Source organism: Mya arenaria, chromosome 5, assembly GCF_026914265.1.
Source record: "Mya arenaria isolate MELC-2E11 chromosome 5, ASM2691426v1".
Classification (NCBI taxonomy): domain Eukaryota; kingdom Metazoa; phylum Mollusca; class Bivalvia; order Myida; family Myidae; genus Mya; species Mya arenaria.
The window spans coordinates 70,897,014-70,916,902 of record NC_069126.1 but is presented as its reverse complement, the minus strand read 5'-3'; the positions used below and the strand labels follow the sequence as shown (position 1 = coordinate 70,916,902).

The following is a 19,889-nucleotide window of genomic DNA, read 5'->3' as shown; positions in this document are numbered from 1 at the left end:
TTAACATAGATGCATGAATAAAAGTTTATTGACAAATGTTCATAAAATGTTTGCACTTAAGAACGAGTTAATAATAAACTATAAAAGAGCATAAGCGGAGATTTATTTTTCCACGAGCCGGAAAAAAAAACAATGACAAATACTTCCTCAGCTATATTTTTGCCTGAGGGCCGTTCCACTGGTAGCGGTGTAATAAACACTTTTTTTCAATAATGGGGGTAATTAGCAAATAAAGATTAAAAAACTAACACAACTCCGAAAGTAAGCATAAGAGAAACAGAAAGTGTGCTGATTTTAGTGTGTCATTGTGTTTAATTTCACTCGTGTTCATAGAAAACCTTTATGATGAATACGATCTTATAAAGGATATTTGTTGATTTCAGTGTATTTTCATGTTAATTTTACATGAATGCGATGTACATTCAATGCAAATCTGAGGTCATTTTGAAATGTATAGACCAGTATCACGTACATACTGTTTCTTTTTCATTCAAACACTTCTACAATAGTTTATGCATTCAAGAAATATTTTATTATCTATATACATTTAGAACTTACTAACTGACAGGATCAAATAAAAGGGCAGGTTATCACAAACGGAAAGATTTTGGTAAGCTATTAGACATTTTTTCCAAATTGATGCAGGTTTTATAAATACATTTCCAAAAAGGGCAGATTCCTTGCCGCAACGACGTTAAATTACCAGATTTAAAAGATTTAAAAAAATAACTTTGAATCCCATTTGTATGAGTCATTAACGTCCGCCGACGTCACGATAATCATTTATATAATAAACGTCACATGATTTGTTTGTTTATGATGTTACACTGCTGTGATAAATGTTTAGCGCAAATATCCTGCTATAGTAATAACGACCTCCAACGATGTAATCGAATACTGGCCTATAATTTAGTTAGAGGGCTTCATTTTGGTATGATTATGGTGTTTTTTTTGTTTGCGAAATGTTTTTGGAAGTTTTTCATACTGACCCGCTAATTTCCGGCCTCAGCGGAGGTTTTTTTGCAGAAAAACACGGGGTTTGTCACACTCCCGCGGGATTTTTCTCCAGCTTTTCAAAAGCTGAGGAAAAATCCAGCGTGGATTCAATAATACAATATTTAAGTTATATTAGCACAAAACAACATCTTATATCAAAAGGAGCATTACTGTATGTTTCGACACCGGAAGTAAAAAAAACGCGAAACAAAAAAAAAACCCAGCTTTTCAGTACGGGGTTTTTCTCCTGCGGGATAAAACTCCCAGATTTTACCGATAATGCACAATCCATAAAAACGCCCACTTCTGAGCTATCATAATATTGTTATGATGTTAATTATCACTTGGGTAAGGATTTTGAAATACATGTTTTTCAAATAAAAAAAGAAATTAAATGCCTTTTTTACGGGAGAAAACCCCAGCAAAAACCGTTTTGATTATTTATGATTTAAAACGCGTATATTGCACTTCATTTAAAGCAAAAACAAAAGTTTTTACATTTGTATCTTATTTGTTTATTTTTTTTTCTTAACATATCTTTATTCTGTATTTGGTTTGAAAGCGGATCACAACGTTTATTTGAGAATAATTATGAAAAAAAAATAATGAAGCAGTGTGTCAGGTTTTGAATACAGGGAGATCAAGAAATCTTGATTTACAAGAAAGTTTGAGAGAAGTTTGTTTTTAACTGCAGTTGCTCAATGTATTATAAGATCAATTCATTTATCTAGTACTGAAACTCGGGTAGCGGATGGTTTGTCTAGATGGTCGAAACATGAGAGGTTTCGCTCTGAGTTTTATAGTTTGAATAGTAGTTTTGAATTGAAAGAGTATGGGGTAACTGATCAAGATTTTAATTTTGTAAATGATTGGTAATTGTCGAACTTCTTAGACATTCTTGTAATTGTTTATGCTAGTTTAGATAGTTAAGATAGTCGAAACAGGAGATATTTCGATTGAACGATGTGGTCCGCTTTTAAACCGAATTCAGAATATTTTACTGGTGTAATTTTGGTGTTAGGAAAGGTGGTAATATGAAGTTATGTATTTTCAGATGAGCAAATGAAGTCCCTTAAAAAGGACTTGAAATACTCCAATATTTCAGCTTATGCCGAATGTAGAGGAAGAAATTTGAAGATTCAATGGGAGGCTTTTTTACTTTCTTGTATTTATTTTAATTTATGTTTTTTGACCGCCTCTACTTGTACATTACAATTGTATGCACAATTTCTTAGCAAAGTCTGTGTCCAGTATTCGTAATTATTTGAGTGGTGTAAGATCGATTCATCAATTATTAGGCGTTAATCTAGACAATATAAATACGTTTCTTATTAACTTCACTTTAAGAAGGATTTCTAGATTTAATGGGGCATTGTGTTAAACAGGCGGAAATTATAACTCCAGCTATTTTAAGTCAAATTTATCCTTTTTTTAGATTTTAAGGTGCAAGACAATCTTGTTTATTGGTGCTTGTTTTTGTTTGCATTTTTCAGCTAGAAAGTCTTAATTAGTGCCAACTACATTAAGCGATTTGGATAATCATAAGTGTTTATTGTGCTCGGATGTTTCGGTGATAGAAGATAATTTATTAATTTCTATGAGCTGGTCGAAAACAATTCAATTTGGTGAACGGGTTCTTAAATCTTCATTATTGAAGTTACCTGGTTCTTGCCCTATGTTCTGTTTCTGCATATTTTAACATGATTAACTCTAGTAAAGGTCTGCCTACTGATGCTTTGTTTAGGTTGTCAAATGGTACACCGGTTACGTAAGAAATTACGTTATATTTTGGAGGAAATTGGACTAGATTCTTCGTTGTTTTCTTCTCATTCTTTTAGACGTGGATTTGCTACTGTATCTTTCAAAAATAATGTTTCTGCTAATGAAATTCAAATTCTTGGAGACTGGCGTTCTGGTGTTTATAAGCGTTATATTTCACTTTCAGATGAATTAAATATTATTAGCAGCATTTCTCACAACTTTTACGTGTGATCATATGTTGTTGTGGCAATCTTTATTGTCTTTCTATAGCCGTTGGTCCTGTATGCCTAAATCTTGAATAATATTTCTATTTATCTGTCAGACTTGTTTTCCTTTATCTTATAAGTGATTACACATAATAATTGGTACTTGAATGTGACTTTAAACCGGTTAAACACAAACATACAGTAATCAATACTGCTGGAAAATTACGAATGTGTCAGACGAATAATTTTGTGTTTCATCGAAGATAAACAAAATCACCCAGCTTTGCAGAACGATGAATGACACTAACTTTTGCAAAACGGATATCCCAAACACCCATTGGGTAAGTCATATATTTTATTCATTACATTTTTGTGTGGCTTGTTGAATATGTACAGTTAAGAAGTAGACAACTCGTTTGGTATGCACCAGTCAATTGTCACCACGGCCTCCCCAGATCCGGGGAATAGCGGGGACATTGACTTTCGGTCCAGCCAAGCCCAGGTAGAATCCCTGTCCTGCGGGGACGAACTGCTGGTAAATTCCTCGCCAAATGCCTCCGCATAAGAGACCCTAGGTAAGGCAAATTCTCTGCTATTTTGGCGCAAAAGCAAAACCACTGCATTCAATCGGCACTGCGGGGCCACATTGAAGGTAAAAACACGGCCCATTTCCATTTCCTCGGCTATATCCGGTATACCCCTGGACCTGGGGGGCGGGGGGGGGGGGCGGGGGTATACCAGAGATACAATTGACTGTGCATTTCTGTACGTTCAAAACAGTCTTCTTATAATCCCCATTAGAGGCTCCAGGGGGAGGAGAGATGTCACACGGCCCCTGCGCGTGCCGCCCGTGCCAACACTTGAAACCTAATTTCGATTCCGAGGGAGGGGCGCAAGTCAAAAGCATACACACCTAAGTTATGCCCCCTCTTACGTCCAATTCTGGACCTACGGATCAACTGCTGATCCATAAACATCTAAATAGGTTTTAATCCACCTAAATGGCCGTCAACAAGTCTTTTGACGATTTCTTTACTATGGCAGACCCGAGACAGGGATAAAAAAGTTAACAAATTCAGTGTGCGAAATCAACGTTAGCCTGATCGACAAAGGCGCAGAAAAAAATACACGGGCTACGAATAATTGATTGATGGGCGATGAAATCATTGGGCTTAGTGGCTAAATGAATGTCCGGTGAATGTTTTCCTCAACACTGTTTACCAACTTATAATTGCTCATCGGTATGGATTATAAATTCTTGCAGCAGTGATCTGCTCTGTCAAACAAGACTACACTGCTTGAAAGTGGTTATTGTGCCGGAAATCAACTTCTTTTTGCCTGTTATTGCTCATTCAACATCCTTATAAATTATTTGGTGTTTTGATTTTTGTTTAGGGGGTTAATTGAATTAAATAAATGGCTGTTTTTCATCACAGTTATAGATCAATTTGCAATATCAACTGTCGTAGCAATATATATAGCAGATGTATAGCAATATATATTTACATTCACACGGATTGATATTTCAGACATTTCAGTACCCCCCTCCTTACCCCTACATCAACAACTACCCAACCCACTGGCAACACAGGTTGAAAGAACAGGTCCCACACACACACACACACACACACACGATTCACCACCAACACTCCCAGACCCTGGCAACACAGGTTAACAGGACCTAACCACTGCCATACTTGCATCTTTAACTGAATAAGATAATGTACAGTTCACATCATTCCTTGTCTTTGTTTTTAACCATATAAGGTATTTATAAAAATGCCCCATGTTTTTTCAAAACTAACTGGCTCTGGAAATCTGGCTATGGCTACCGAAATCGCAAAGTCTGTAGCCCCATTTGCTACCAGGGTACAAAGGTTAATTTCGCACACTTGAAATTTTAAAGTGTCTGTACGCAAAAAAGGTGACAATTGAGAACCTATGTAATATAATATTACCGCATCAAAGCGGTACCGGCCAAGACTTAAAAGGGAACAGTATTTTCGTCAGGTGCCATGTTTATATGTTGATGGTTAATACACTCTTTGTTTTCATCCTTATGAGCACATTGAACGTTATTGGAATTTGATAATTGGTTAAATAAAGATAGATACGATTTTGAACAATTGTGTTAAATGGATACTAATTAATTCATTGGGCTACGTGTTCGAACGTTTTTGCACCCAGAGCCAACTGGGTACAAAAGAACACCATTGGTGACGAAAAAAACGATGTAATTATGACATTTATTGGGTGATATATATTAGTACCTCATTATATCATCAGTGGTGATGATAATGATTGATTATGATGAATCGATTGATTGATTGATTGATTGATTGATTGATTGATTGATTGATTGATTGATTGATTGATTGATTGATATTGATGTTAATGATGATGATGATGATGATGATGATGATGATGATGATGATGATGATGATGATGATGATGATGATGTCAGATGATAACTCTACTTTACTATGAGAATTACATGAATAATTTATAGTAAATATAGTATTATACACTGTAATTAATTATATCTCCTAGTTGACATTATACAACAGACAAATTAGGGATCACACTTATTCTGGACACATGTTATTAACGATGCTCTCAATACATAGAGAAGCGAGGATAACTGTAAGTCCGCCTTTGTGGATTAAAAATCATTGACGGATTGGTACTTTTTATTCCATAAAAATGAAGAAATATAAAAAATGGTGGACTGCAAAAATCGTTTCGTGACCAAGAATATATTTATGTGAAAATAAAGTCTCTATTGACAAATTCAATCCAGTTTAGATCACTGTTGGGTACATATTGAACAATTTTGTCATTAATAATTTTTAACATCGATGCAAAATATTATGGTAGGTCCCTCCTATATATTCTTTTGCCCGGTGTTAAAGCTGCACTCTTAAAGATTGAACGTTTTGACAATTTATTTTTATTTTTTGTCTTGGAACAATTTTTGTGAAAATCCATGGAAGGAAGTTATATAAGACTGCTGACAATAGATTAGAATGCAGATTCTTAAATACAAGTTCAAAAATTGATGTTTTATGCCTATTTCTTAAACCGTTAGATAAAACATTTATTTTCGAACGGAAATATGAAAATCGGGGTCGATATTTCTCCACTCTCGATGGCATTTTCGCGGACCCAAGTAAGAATTTCAAACTTTCATGTTTGCTTGGGTCGATGTCATTTTCGCTTGTTCAGTTAAGAATCTCACACCTTGATTTGTTTGCTTGGCTTCATTTAGCACAAGGCGCTAATCGTTTTAAAATGCTTGACTGGTATTATAATTATTATCAAATTTAAATGATTTAACAGTTTGAATAAAGATACCATCACTTTAAGTTCTGTATCTATTTGTTATCCAAGTCTATAAATTTCTATGCATTAAAATATAACTTATAAGCTATGTTTGTGTTACCCACTGTTTAAAATTGTTTGTTTGTTGTTTTCGCATAAATGTATTTTTATAATAAATAAAAAAAATCAAATTGTAAGTATCGAAGAAGTCATGTTACAGAGATAGCGTAGCCAATAACAAACGAGGTAAACAATACTTTTTGTAACAAATAAAAATATAACATTTTGTAAGCAATCCCGCTTGGCTCGATATTCTCGATGCTCGATGTATTTTGGCCGGTCCCTAAAATATCCAGCCATCGAGTTTCGACTCGAAATTCAGTAAGCTTCTTATGGCACAGTTTTGCCTAAGTGATCTGGAGGTTGGGGCATGATTGTAATGGCTTATTTAGCTGACTGCAATGGTCGAAATTGACACAAGCCCGCAAGCCCTGCACTGGTAAAATATCTTTCAGGCTTGCTCAAATTCTGAATTTTATATAAAAATTCAATGCCAAGCATAAGTATTAAAAGTCAGGCTTGTACCTCCAAAAGTCTAATTGGATGACTTTGACTCAGTATGTGCATATTTTGACAGATTTATGTTACTGTTTGGTCTTTCAGGTAACAAAGTTGTGCTTGTAAGATGTAGTATCCGTCCCTCAGAATAACTGTAGCCATAGTGTGAGTTCTTGCCATGTAAATGTCCTCATAAATATTACTATAGTATATGTCACTGTCATGTCGGTCCCTGAATAACTGTTTTCGAAATGTGATTAGTTTCAAGGTACATGTCCTCAGAACTATTAGTTTGTACTGTATGTTACATGAATGTCAATGTAATGTCCGTCCCTGAATAACTGTTCCTATGGGGTGTATCTCAGCATTGTATGTTCTTATAACTTTTACTACATAGTACATGTCAGTGTAATGTCCGTCCCTGAATAACTGTCCCCATGGCGTGGGTCTTTCTAATGTACCATACATTTGAGAATGACTATTACTATATAGTACGTCAATGTAATGTCCGTAACTGAATAACTGTCGCTATGGTGAGATTCTTTGACACGGATACGTGTCAGAATATCTATTACTGAAGTGTGTGTCAATGTTTTGTCCGTCCCTGAATAACTGTCACCATGGCGTGTGTCTTTACAATGTACATGTCAGAAATACTATAACTATAGTATAATGTTATTTAGTCAATGTATGTTTGTCCCTGGATAACTGTAACAATGGTGCAATTCTATGTAATGTAAATGTCATTATTAGTTTGTACTGTATGTTATATGAATGTCAATGCAATGTCCATCCCTGAATAACTGTTCCTATGGGGTGTATCTCTGCATTGTATGTTCTTATAACTATTACTATATAGTACATGTCAGTGTAATGTCCGTCCCTGAATAACTGTCCCCATGGAGTGTGTCTTTGTAATGTACCATACATTTTAGAATGACTATTACTATATTGTAAGTCAATGTAATGTCCGTAACTGAATAACTGTCGCTATGGTGAGATTCTTTGTTGGGTACGTGTCAGAATATCTATTACTGGAGTGTGTGTCAATGTTTTGTCCGTCCCTGAATAACTGTTACCATGGCGTGTGTCTTTACAATGTACATGTCAGAAATACTATAACAATAGTATAATGTCATTTAGTCAATGTATGTTTGTCCCTGAATACCTTTCACAATGGTGCAATTCTATGTAATGTAAATGTCAGTTAACTATTAGCATATATGGTATATGTCAGTGTTTTGTCCGTCCATAAATAATTCTCCCTTATATGTGTGTCTTTGCAATGTTCATGTCAGAATTACTATTACTAAAGTGTATGCCAATGTAACATCCGTCTCTGCATAACTCTCCTCATGGCGTTTGTGCCTTAATGAAATGTTTATGTCAGAATAACTAGTACTATAGTATATGTCAATGTAATGTTCGTCATTGAATAACTGTCCTCATGGCGTTTGTGCCTTTAATAAAATGTTTATGTCAGAATAACTAGTACTTTAGTCTGTATGTCAATGCATAGTCCGTCCCTGAATAACCGTCCTCATGGCGTTTGTGTCTTTAATAAAATGTTTATGTCAGAATAACTTGTACTTTAGTATGTATATCAATGTAATGTCCATCCCTGAATAGCTGTCCTCATGTCGTTTGTGTCTGTAATAAAATGTTTATGTCAGACTATAGTGTGTCTTTATTAAAATGTTTATGTCAGACTATAGTGTATGTTAGTGTAATGTCCGTGCCTGAATAACTGTCCTCATGTCGTTTGTCTTTACCCTTTATTGCGGTTGCATGGCTGATGTATTTTTTTCAACACAGAGACTTAGGTTCAAGTTTTCCATTCCTTTATTTTATGAATAGTGTCCCTTTGAAATCAGAGATAACAAATAACATAAATCTAATTGCAAATCTAGTAGAATTTAAGTTTATTTCATGTATAGTCATACGAAATATTCATATGTGGTAGGACTATTTAGAAGTATTTTGTTTATGCCACTGTTGCTGCGGTTATGCCACTTTGAAGAATTCAGGTGTTTCCTTATTGAAAGTCTAAAGTGCAGTCCTGATCCACTCTCAGAATTCTATATAAGGACCCATTTACAAAAAGTCCTCATCCAATTAGAAAATAGTAGGAGATCTCGACGACATAGAAGAACTTATCTAATAAAACTTCCTCAAACAAAATATATAAAAAGGGCCCTATGCTCAATTAAAACTTAAAATATAATTATGCAAATAAGACAAGTATAAGAAAGACTTGTTATTTACACTAAACACTAGGTGTTAGATGGCTTACTGCACCATACAAAGAAAGCTGATAAAGATATTGAATAAACACTAGGCCAAATCATGTTTAAACAATTGCGAATAACAACAATGATTTTAGTTTTGTCTGTTTTTAAACTAGAGAAGAAACTTCTTAATTTCTTAATCAAACAAAAAACATTAAAAGTGCATTTCCAGAATATTATTGAAATAATATCAAAATGTCCTTTTATACCATAGACACCAACAATTGAATTAATGAGCAAATTAAGCAAAATGAAGTATTGTACATTTAAAATATTCACATAAAATTCACCTCAAATGTTCCTTTTCACTTAAATATTTTTATTTTATTTCCTTATTTGCTATTAGCTAAATAATTATATTTGTTTAAATCGACTTGACCATATGCAATTATATTAATCTGTAAAATGCTACATTTGCCTTAAACATTTATACCATTTATGGATATTTACTTGTTGCATGAAATTTATGTTCCATTCTAAATTGACAGTTATGTATTTCTTCCAATATTTTAAGGATTTATATATTTTTAATTCATAAGGAACATGTATTTTGATCAATTAAAATGCATAACTTCAGATTATGTTTATTATCGGAAATCAATTATAAGCAAATTCATAGATATATTTATTGCCCCCTTTTCAGAATTATGATTGTGATTGTCACACTTGATCACGCTTTCCCTGTATAAAACTGTCATTCATAAGAAAACCTTTAAAGACACATTAATTTAGCCAATCAGATGTCAAATTCAGTGAAAGGGGCAATGTCAAGTTCAGTGAAAGGGGCGGAGCTACGATAAATACTGACATGAAATGTAGATGGATATTACTAAATGAGAATTGAGGATTATGGGTGGAAACAAAGATTTGTTTACGCCTTATTATGTCAATGCCAGTGATCAAAATAATCACAAGCCCTGCAATTCTTAAGTGCGTTTTGGGCTGCAGGGCCAAATTCTTGATTTATGGTAGGTTTTGTCGAAAGTGTTTGAAGCCAAATACTAGTGTAAGAATATTGAATTATTCATGCTAAAATTGAATTTCGAAGACTGTTAAAAATGTGCAACAAGCAGTACTAATGTTGGTTCAATTAACAATATATATATGAATAGCAAATATCTGAAATGTATTAATAGTAATGCAAAGCAGCCTGTAATAAGTATGAATATTAGACTTTGGCCTAAAACTCATTTAAAGAAGACAAGAGTGTTTTGATGTAAGGATTAAAATGCTGAATTTGACTATATAACTGTAGCTTTGTAGCAAATTATTATTGTCTAAGTTACTTTGTATTCCTTATGCTGACATAATGGCCTCCATAGTAACACTTCTTAACCTAAAAAATGGAGTGAATTAGGGTGTTTATTGGGTGTAATAAAACACATCTTGGTAGTTTTAATCTTTCAAGTGGTGGTTCGACTAAGGAGGGGTATATTTATATTCGGTAACATTCTAAACTTCAGAATAAAATGTTAACTTATTAAATATAATAATAAAATATATTATTTAAATGTGAAACATTTTAGTCATTTGAAAAAAAGAGTCACAGCTTCACATTCTCTTATTTTTAAGGCCTTCTACGTATATGAATGGGATCCTGAAACAACCCCTTAATCTATAAGAGCAACTCTGTCTGTAAGAACAACAACACTTCCTTCAAGAACAAAAACAGCAACCCCAGCTTCATGAACAACTCTACTTACAAGAACATGAACACCAACACCAGCCACAAGAAAAACAACACCAGCTCCAGCTACAAAAACATCAATTCTTTCTACAGGAACAACTACAACAACACCAGGTCAAGAACAACTTCACCTTAAACAAAAACAACGGGAACACCAGCTACACGAGTACCAATACTGTCAACAAGAGAAACAACTCCGACTACAAGAACACCAACAACACACTTTTTAAGAACACCAGCATCATCATCCTCTTCTAGACCAGCACATGCAACAGACACCAAAGACAAAGTTAAATGGTATGTGTATGAATGCAAAGTTTTGACATATATAAGATAGTTTTTTGTCTTATTCCATGAATATGCCCTCTCATTAGAACGTCATTGATTAAATTATGTAAATAAATAGAACTAAACAATCATGTTGTTATCATGGATTAATTTTTGTTTAAGTCAATGAGCATATAACTATTTTATTGTTTTATTTTTTTTTATTTTGTGTTTGTCTCAAAAAAGAACGTACCTCAAGTTTGCTGATTTCCATTAGATTTGAAACATTATTGAATTATTCAAAAACATATTTTGAATAAGAAATAAAATTTGAAGATTATGTTCATGCAGCATGCCTACTTTATTTGTGTACAATGTAGCCATACACTTAAAGGGACTAGACACCAGGTTGGCAAATACAGTATTTCCTTAAAATAAGCCCAGACTTGGCGATTTGAGCAACTGAGCATTTAGGAGGCTGATAATACATAATTTTACATGATTAATATAATAAACAGCGCAATCATTTAACTGTCTCATTTGGGTCTCCTCGTTTAAAAATAGCGCATAAAGGTTTCCAAGTTTATATCATATCTGTTTATGAGTACAGATGAACATACTGACGCTTTTTTAAACATACTGGGATTTATGTGGTAGACGACCCCAGTAAATTTCATATCGACAAAATGCGCAAAAAATGTGAGATATTGATGTGTCTTAAACAATGTTATACATGTATTAAAGTAAGATTATAAGTTATACACAAATATATCCATTGTATTTTAGTTTTTGACAATTATCTATTTTTCTTGCAATTGTATCACTTGTTCATCTATTAGGTTTCTTCATAATATGCCCTGAAGGTATTGAGTTTCACTTGTTTTTTGGGGTAAAACACATGAATTTTGGTTGATTTCCAAATTTTGGTTGATTAAAGAATTCGACATAGCTTCTTCAATTTGTTTTGCATTGATTTAAAAGAAAAAAAATCACAAAAAATAAATGGATAATGCCTTCAATATATTAACCTTGTTTTTCATTCACACATTTGGGAGGGAAGGGGGATGGTAGGGGATTTTTTAGTGTTTTTGAACTTTGTAATTTTTAGCTAGTTTTATTTTTTAAGTTAAGATTCGCGTTAAGGTTACTTGCATGGAAACTATCAAAGCTGTCACTTTAAAACTTGGGGAACTTGTTCATCTATTACCCTTTTTTACTTTGTACCCTAAAGATGCTGAGTCTAACCTGTTTTTGGGGGGTAAAAAACATTAACTTTGACGGATTTTATGAATTGGACATAACATTTTGTTGGATTTATTTCATTTTGTTTTTCACTGAAAATAAATGGATAATGCCTTCAATATATCAATCAGGTTTTTGAATCACATATTTGGAAGAGAAGGGTGAGGATGGGGGATATTTTAGAATATTTGACTAGTCTGATTTTTTAAAAGTTGTTGCTTGGGTCACTTAGAAGCAACCTATCAGAGCTATCACTTTCAAACTTTGGAATACATGTTCACTTTCAAATGTACAATATGAAATACATAAACCGTAAAAGTATATAATCAGACGAGCGTTTAGCACCCGCAGGCGGTGCTCTTGTTTTATGTTAAATGTGCTGGTATGAACAAGTACGATTATTTTGTGTGGAATTGAATGTTTTCTTTCTTAAATTGCAAGCTAACGTTAATGGAGAGGACAGAGTCTTTGAGTATTATGGACATACATGTGTGTAAATATATATGTTAGGAATTTTGTTTGCATTGTTAACTGTGTAACTTAAATATTTAGTTCTTGTTTCAGCCTTGTGCTTATCTCAAATATTTAATGACATTTTATTGGTTTGTTTGATAAACATAATATATAACTATCAAATATAAATGAAAACAACTTTAGTTAAAAACATTGTGACAGGACAACTCACTACAGGTTAACTTTATAAAAGATATGTTAATATGCAATATATATTTAAGGATGCTTATTTCTTTTATTCTTTAATCTATTTTTTTGTAATTTTTACATATATCAAAAATATGCACGTGTGTTTTAATAGTTTATCACTCTCAGAAGAATTAAATAACTTGTGTTCGAATTCATTTTCTAGTGAAACTGGGCTGGTATTCAATATTGGTCCTAATTGAATCTGAGAACGATACAGCTAATCGGATTACTGACCAATAGAGCGAATTAAGTCATTGATGTATGACCCTAAGATTGACTTAAAGATGTACTTTCACAGATTGAACGTGTTTACAACTTCTTTATTTTTTTGTCTTGGAACGAGCCATTTTATGCAAAATGCATGAAACCAGTGATATAAGACAGCTGACAAAATATCAGATCGCATATTTTCATATTTAAGTTCAAAAAGTGATGTTTTATGCATTTTACTTAAACTGTTAGAAACGCTTTTAGCCATTAAACATTAATTTTCGACCGGAAATATGAAATCTGCGATCTGACCTTTTGTCAGCAGTCTTATATCACCGATTTGCAAAAATGTACGTAGAAATTTGCACATTTAAGAGAAAAAAAAGTTGTCAAAACGGTAAAGCTGTGAGTGTGCAGCTTTTAGTTGCATATTGAATATATGTACCACCACTTTACTGTTATATCTATGTTCCTTCATTTGTTTCTTCATTTTTAAAGTTATAAACAATTTCGATCTTGGAATATTGTTTTTATATTTGATTTATAAATATATAACTGTATTATACTAATATCAAACTAAATTCGTACTGGCAAATTTTAAATGGACAGTTAACAAATGGTTAAATGTTTTGTTATTAATTCTGATTTTTATAATAAGTGGTTGATCGCTATGTATCATGGAAATAAAATGTAAAAAAATATCTTGTTTATTTTCCACCCCTGTTTTGCATCTAAATTTGCTGACATAATGCCCTCCAAGAACCTCTGATATGTGGTTTTCAAATGTGTGTTCATCCTTAAATACTTTATTCAGCTAGAGGATGGATTTCATTAAACTACTGTATGCAATACACCAAGCAGCTCTTCAAATTGTTGGAAAGCAATTATTTCACAGAATCTGATATTCAAGGGACTAGACTCAAGATTCTACATTGCAAGAAAAAGAGAAAATTGTCATAATTTAACATCAAACTTTTATGATGGTGTAAAGTGAACTGAATCTTACTTACTCATGTTATCATATATTCCAATTCGAAATTTACTCTTTTTTGTACCATGTACATCCCAGTAAATTTTAAGATAGGTTCGTGTATTTATCTGTACTAATCATGTGACTTTAAAATGCTAAAAGTAGATATGCTTACTATAAACTGGGAAACCATTATGTGCTATTTTTAAAAGATAACTCGGCTGAGAAAGACAGTAATGAATTTTTTTAAACACGTTAAATGATGTATTGTCAGTCTCGTAATAGTTGGTATTGATTTTGGCTAGGCTTGTTTTTAGATAATACTGAATTTCTCGTTTTTGGACCATCTGGTGTCTAAGTCCCTTTAATGTGTGTCTGGTTGGAATCAGCCACCTGGGCTGAGTATGGGACAATGCTAGTGCAATGTCTATCATGGGTGTAATCCCCATATTGGGCGCATTTATGCACTTATCCGTAAATTTTACCAACCTTTTAACAGTCGGTATAAAACATTGTGTATGCAGGGTATATATTTAATGCAAAAGTATTACATTAGTATTAAATAGGTTGTGTGTGTGTGTAAATATTGTAGTCATTAATGTTTTTTTACCTTGACAATAAGATCATTCTAGATAATTATTAAAATGTTCGGTGGTAGTGGAGGGGAGGATGGGGTGGGGTGGTAGTTATCCATTATTTAAACGAAATTATGTATCACTTGGTAGTCCTTAAATGAAATTTCAAAGCCTTTAATAAATGTTATCATCTAGATAATAAATAAACTGGAATACTGATGGTTACAAGGCCATAGCATAACTAGATTTTACGACGTCTGTATATCGACGATGCCGACGGTTACATACAACTAATTATTAAAATCTGAAGTTAAAAGATATAGTTATTAAGAACACATGTTAACTTTATAGAATTTACTCAATATAAATATGTTCAACACCTTTACATCTTAAACAATATCCAACCGCTGGAAAGTTGAATTTATCGTGCATTTATCGTGCTATTTTTCGTTAAATGGCATATTTGATCTTTGCTGGGTTTTTCTCCCGTAAAATATGCATTGAATTTATGGAATTTTCAAATGAAAGAAATGACTCTAAAATAGTCCATCAAAGTAGTTATTTACTTAAAAGTAATGTATTTAAGCTTAAAAACATAAGGCTTGAATTGATTGCGTTTTTTTGCTAAAATCTGGGAATTTTATCCCGCAAGAGAAAAACCCCGTAATAAAAAGGTCCTCATTGCCACCACCAGGCCGAACATTTGATGTCAATGCTGCATTATCATCATCACCCAATTGTATTCTGAAATAATAGTGAGTTTGTCAATCAATGTTGCGGTAATAAATACCCGGTTCTTGAATACTAGTACGTGTTGAATGTTGAAGTTCAAGTGCATGATTTTAATTCACAATTTGATAAAGGAAGAAAATAGTTGGTGTTTATAAAGGAAGCAAACAATTGCAAGACATTTTACAGACTGTCGTTTGTTTATACTAAGAAAAAATATTTACCGTTAAGTTTTGGGTTATGATGTGGGAGTGGGCTATTTTGTCAGCAATATTATTGGTGCCGTTTCCTGCATACAGTCAGAAACGTTAGGAACTGTTTTTTCCTTTGCTCGTATGTCGTTGAAAAGGTCCATTCCATACCAAACATCTGTTTTAAAATGATTGGAACATACAACTGTTGTTTTTGAAACCTCCGGGAAAAATAACAAAATCTGGTTACGTGTATACAGTAACTGTACAGACGGTATCATTTTCTAATTTATAGAAATAGCACATATTTTAAAGATTTTCATTATCATATTTATCATCTGGGAAAGCCAGCCAATACATATTGTTAAAGACAATATCCTCAATTGCTTTAAACTCAAACAGTCAAAGTGATTGCTATGTTATTTATGAAAGTGCTTACCTGGAATTCTTAGCCTGTATTTCTTCTAATTTTCACCATCCATTATTTCCTTATATTCTTATTTTTTTGGAAATATATGAAAGCTGATTCTTCAAATTGTATTACAGTTGTTATACACAACATTGATACTAAGAAACCTTATATGCTGCACACAATTACTTAGAATCACAACTTAACCCGAAGAAGCAATTGATATCAGTGACCAATGTTTACATCTGACCCATCTGAGCCTCGTTCTGAGAATGAAATGTTAAGCATGCATAAATATTGAGAAAGGCATATTTTCATCAAATTCAGTAAGCTTCTTATGGTACAGACAGCAGTTTTGCCTATGTGATCTGCAGGTTGGCGTAAGTTTGTAATGGCGAATTTAGCTGACTGCAGTGGTCGAAATTGACACAAGCCCGGCACTGGTAAAATGTCTTCCAGGCTTGCTCAAATTCTGAATTTTATATAGCAGGGCATGTTAAAAAATCAATGCCAAGCATTTGTATTAGAAGTCAGGCTTGTACCTCAGAAAGTCTAATTGGATGACTGTGACCCAGTATGTGCATGTTTTTAAATATTTATGTTGCTGTTTGGACTTTCTGGTAACATAGTTGTGCTTGTTAGATGTAATAGCCATGGTGTGTGTTCTTTCCATGTAAATGTCCTCAACATTTTTATTATAGTATATGTCACTGTTATGTCGGTCCCTGAATAACTGTTTCCAAGATGTGATTATTTTAAAGGTACAAGTCCTCAGAACTATTGATTTGTACTGACATAACATGAATGTCAATGTAATGTCGGCTGTTGCTGAATAACTGTCCCTATAGGGTGTATCTCTGCATAGTACTTGTCCTTATCACTCTTACTATAGTATAATGTGTAATGTCCTTCTCTGAATAACTGTCCCCATGGCGTTGTGTCTTTGTAATGTACCATACATTTTAGAATTCTTGACTATTACTATATTGTAAGTCAATGTAATGTTCGTCCTTGAATAACTGTCTCTATGGTGTCATTCTTTGTAAAGTACATTTTAGAATAATTATTTATACTATATTGTATGTCATTGTAATGCCCGTCCCTGAACAAATATCCCCATGGTGAGATTCTTTGTAAGATACATGTCAAAATATATATAACTGGATGGGTGTCAATGTAATGTCCTTCTCTGAAAAACTGTCATAATGGTGTGTGTCATTACAATGTACATGTCAGAATTACTATTACTATAGTAAAATGTCATTTACTCAATGTATGTTTGTCCCTGAAAAACTTTCCCAATGGTGCAATTCTATGTAAAGTAAATGTCAGTAAACTATTAGTATATGGTATGTCAGTGTCCGTCCATAAACAAGTCTCCCCACGGCGTGTGCCTTTGCAATGTTCATAGAATAACTATTACTATAGTGTATGTCAATATTACATCTGTCCCTGAATAACTCTCCTCGTGGCATTTGTGTCTTTAATAAAATGTTTATGTCAGAATAACTAGTAATATAGTGTATGTCAATGTAACGTCAGTCCGACTTATAACTGTTCTCATGGCATTTGTTTTTACAATGTTCATGACTATTATTATTGTATATGAAAATGATATGTCCGTCCCTGACAAACTGTCCCCATGTGGTGTGTTCTTGCAATGTTCATTTCAGAATAACTATAGAGTATGTCAATGTAATGTCCGTCCCTGAATAACTGTCCCCATGAAGGGATTCTATGTTAAGTAATGTCAGGATAGCGAATTACTGTATTTTATATCTATGTTATGTCTGTCCCTTAATAAGTCTCCCAAAGGCGTGTGTCTTTGCGATGTTCATATCAGGATAACTATTACTATAGTGTATGTCATCGTAATGTCCGTCCCTGGTTAACTGTCCCAATGATGTGTTTCTTTGCAATGTTCATGCCAGAAACACTATTACAATTATATAGTGTATGTCTTTGAAATGTCCGCCCATGATTAACTGTCCTCATGGCCTGTGTGTTTTCAATGTTCATTTCAGAAATACTATTACTATAGTGTATGTCAATGTAATGTTGGTCCCTGAATAACTGTCCCCATGTAGCGATTCTGTGTAAAGTACATTCGTGTCAAGATAACTAATTACTATATTGTATGTCAATGTATATGCTTCCCTACTATTTCTCCCCATGGCGTGTGTCTTTGCATTATGTTCATGTCAGAATAACTTTTACTGTATGTCAATGTGATGTCCGTCCCTGAATAACTGTCCCCATGGTTTGTGTCTTTGCGATGTTCATGTCAGAAAAAATATTCCGATATATTGTGTATGTGAATGTAACGTTCGTCCCTGATTAACTGTACCTATGGTGTGTGTCTTAACTCTTTGTATTGTTGATGTCAGCGAAACTATTACTGTAGTGTATGTCAAAGTAATGCCCATCCCTGAAAAACTGTCTCCATGTAGCGATTCTATGTTGGGTACATATCAGAGTAACTAATTACTATACTGTATCTCAATGTAATATCCCTAAATAAGTCTCGCCATGGCGTGTATCTTCGCAATTTTTATGTCAGAATAACCATTTCTATAGTGTATGTCAATATAATGTTTGTCCCTGAATAAGTGTCGTCTTCGTGTGTGTGTTTTCAACGTTCATGTCAGAAATACTATTACAAAAGTGTATGTCAATGTAATGTCTCTCCCTGAATAACTGTCCCCATGTAGCAATTCAATGTTAAGTACATGTCAGGATAACAAATTTCTATATTGTCCGTCAATGTTTTGTCCGTCCCTAAAAAAGTCTTCCCAGTAAGTACCAATATTTATTACTTTAGTATGTAATTATAATACTTACAGTAGGATGTCAAAATAACTTACACCATGATAAATGATTATACAATGAGTTGATTTTACTGTGGAATTGGAGATACTCATATTGTCTTTTTTAGTTTGAAGGCTCTTCTGTCACAGAGTTATAAAACAGTTCATAATTTCAAAATTGATTATTTTTATTTTTCTCAAATTGAATGAATTAAGAATTTGTCTGCAAGGCCACATGTGGAACTCATAGTTACTAATCATTATATTTTGTTATGGTCTAGTAGCAATTCATAGTCTTTGAAATATTAGTTACAGACAATTGTTCTTAATAACTAGATATACTGTATCTTCCATAATTAATTAAATGAAACTTGGTAAGCAGTTGTCCTACACAGATCAAAGCATATAACATGAAGATTTGAATTAGATTCTTATGAGTTCTGGTCTGATGGTAAAGACAATAGAAGGTTACATTAGGGACTGGTATGAATGAATGTTTGATAGCTATTTTGTATAGTTGATTAATAATTACACAGGCGGCCGTGGTCTAATGAGAAAGTGTATGTTGTATTGTAAGTTTTAGTCAGTTCTTGTCAGTGAGTGGGAAGAAAAGGTTAAGATACCTCTCACAATAAAGCGAGTTGATATATGAATAAAATTTGGAAAATGTATTTGATGTTACGTAGAACCCAACCCGTGACATAATGGTGGAAAATCTGAGGGTAGATCGTTTGCTTTAAAAACATATGTGAAACTAGTGGAACAATGTAGTGAATTCTTTCATGTGTGTTTGTGGCCGGTGCCTATGCCACGTGCGAGGACAAAATATATGGAGGCGTGTCCGTATGATCCCTGCCTGGACCTGACCCGTGATGTCGATGGAGCACAGTGCCAGCACGACGCATGTGAACCCTGTCACCGATCAGTGTGAAGTCGATTCTGACAAGGACGAGGATGGTGCTTGGCCATT

The 19,889-nt window shown here is 33.5% G+C and overlaps 1 protein-coding gene across 4 annotated transcripts in view; it reads left to right on the top strand.

Annotated features, from left to right (window-relative positions):
• The window catches only part of LOC128235095 (hemicentin-1-like), a 46,359-nt gene that overhangs the window by 3,527 nt on the left and 22,943 nt on the right, over positions 1 to 19,889 (top strand). The window contains exon 1 of one of the 4 annotated variants that reach the window (XM_052949826.1): positions 10,726 to 11,114. The exons of the other annotated variants lie outside the window; for them this stretch is intronic. Coding sequence (XP_052805786.1) covers positions 11,084 to 11,114 — 31 coding nt within the window. The 5' untranslated portion in view covers positions 10,726 to 11,083. Of the gene's footprint in view, positions 1 to 10,725; positions 11,115 to 19,889 lie in introns of those variants that run through there. 4 annotated transcript variants of the gene reach the window in all.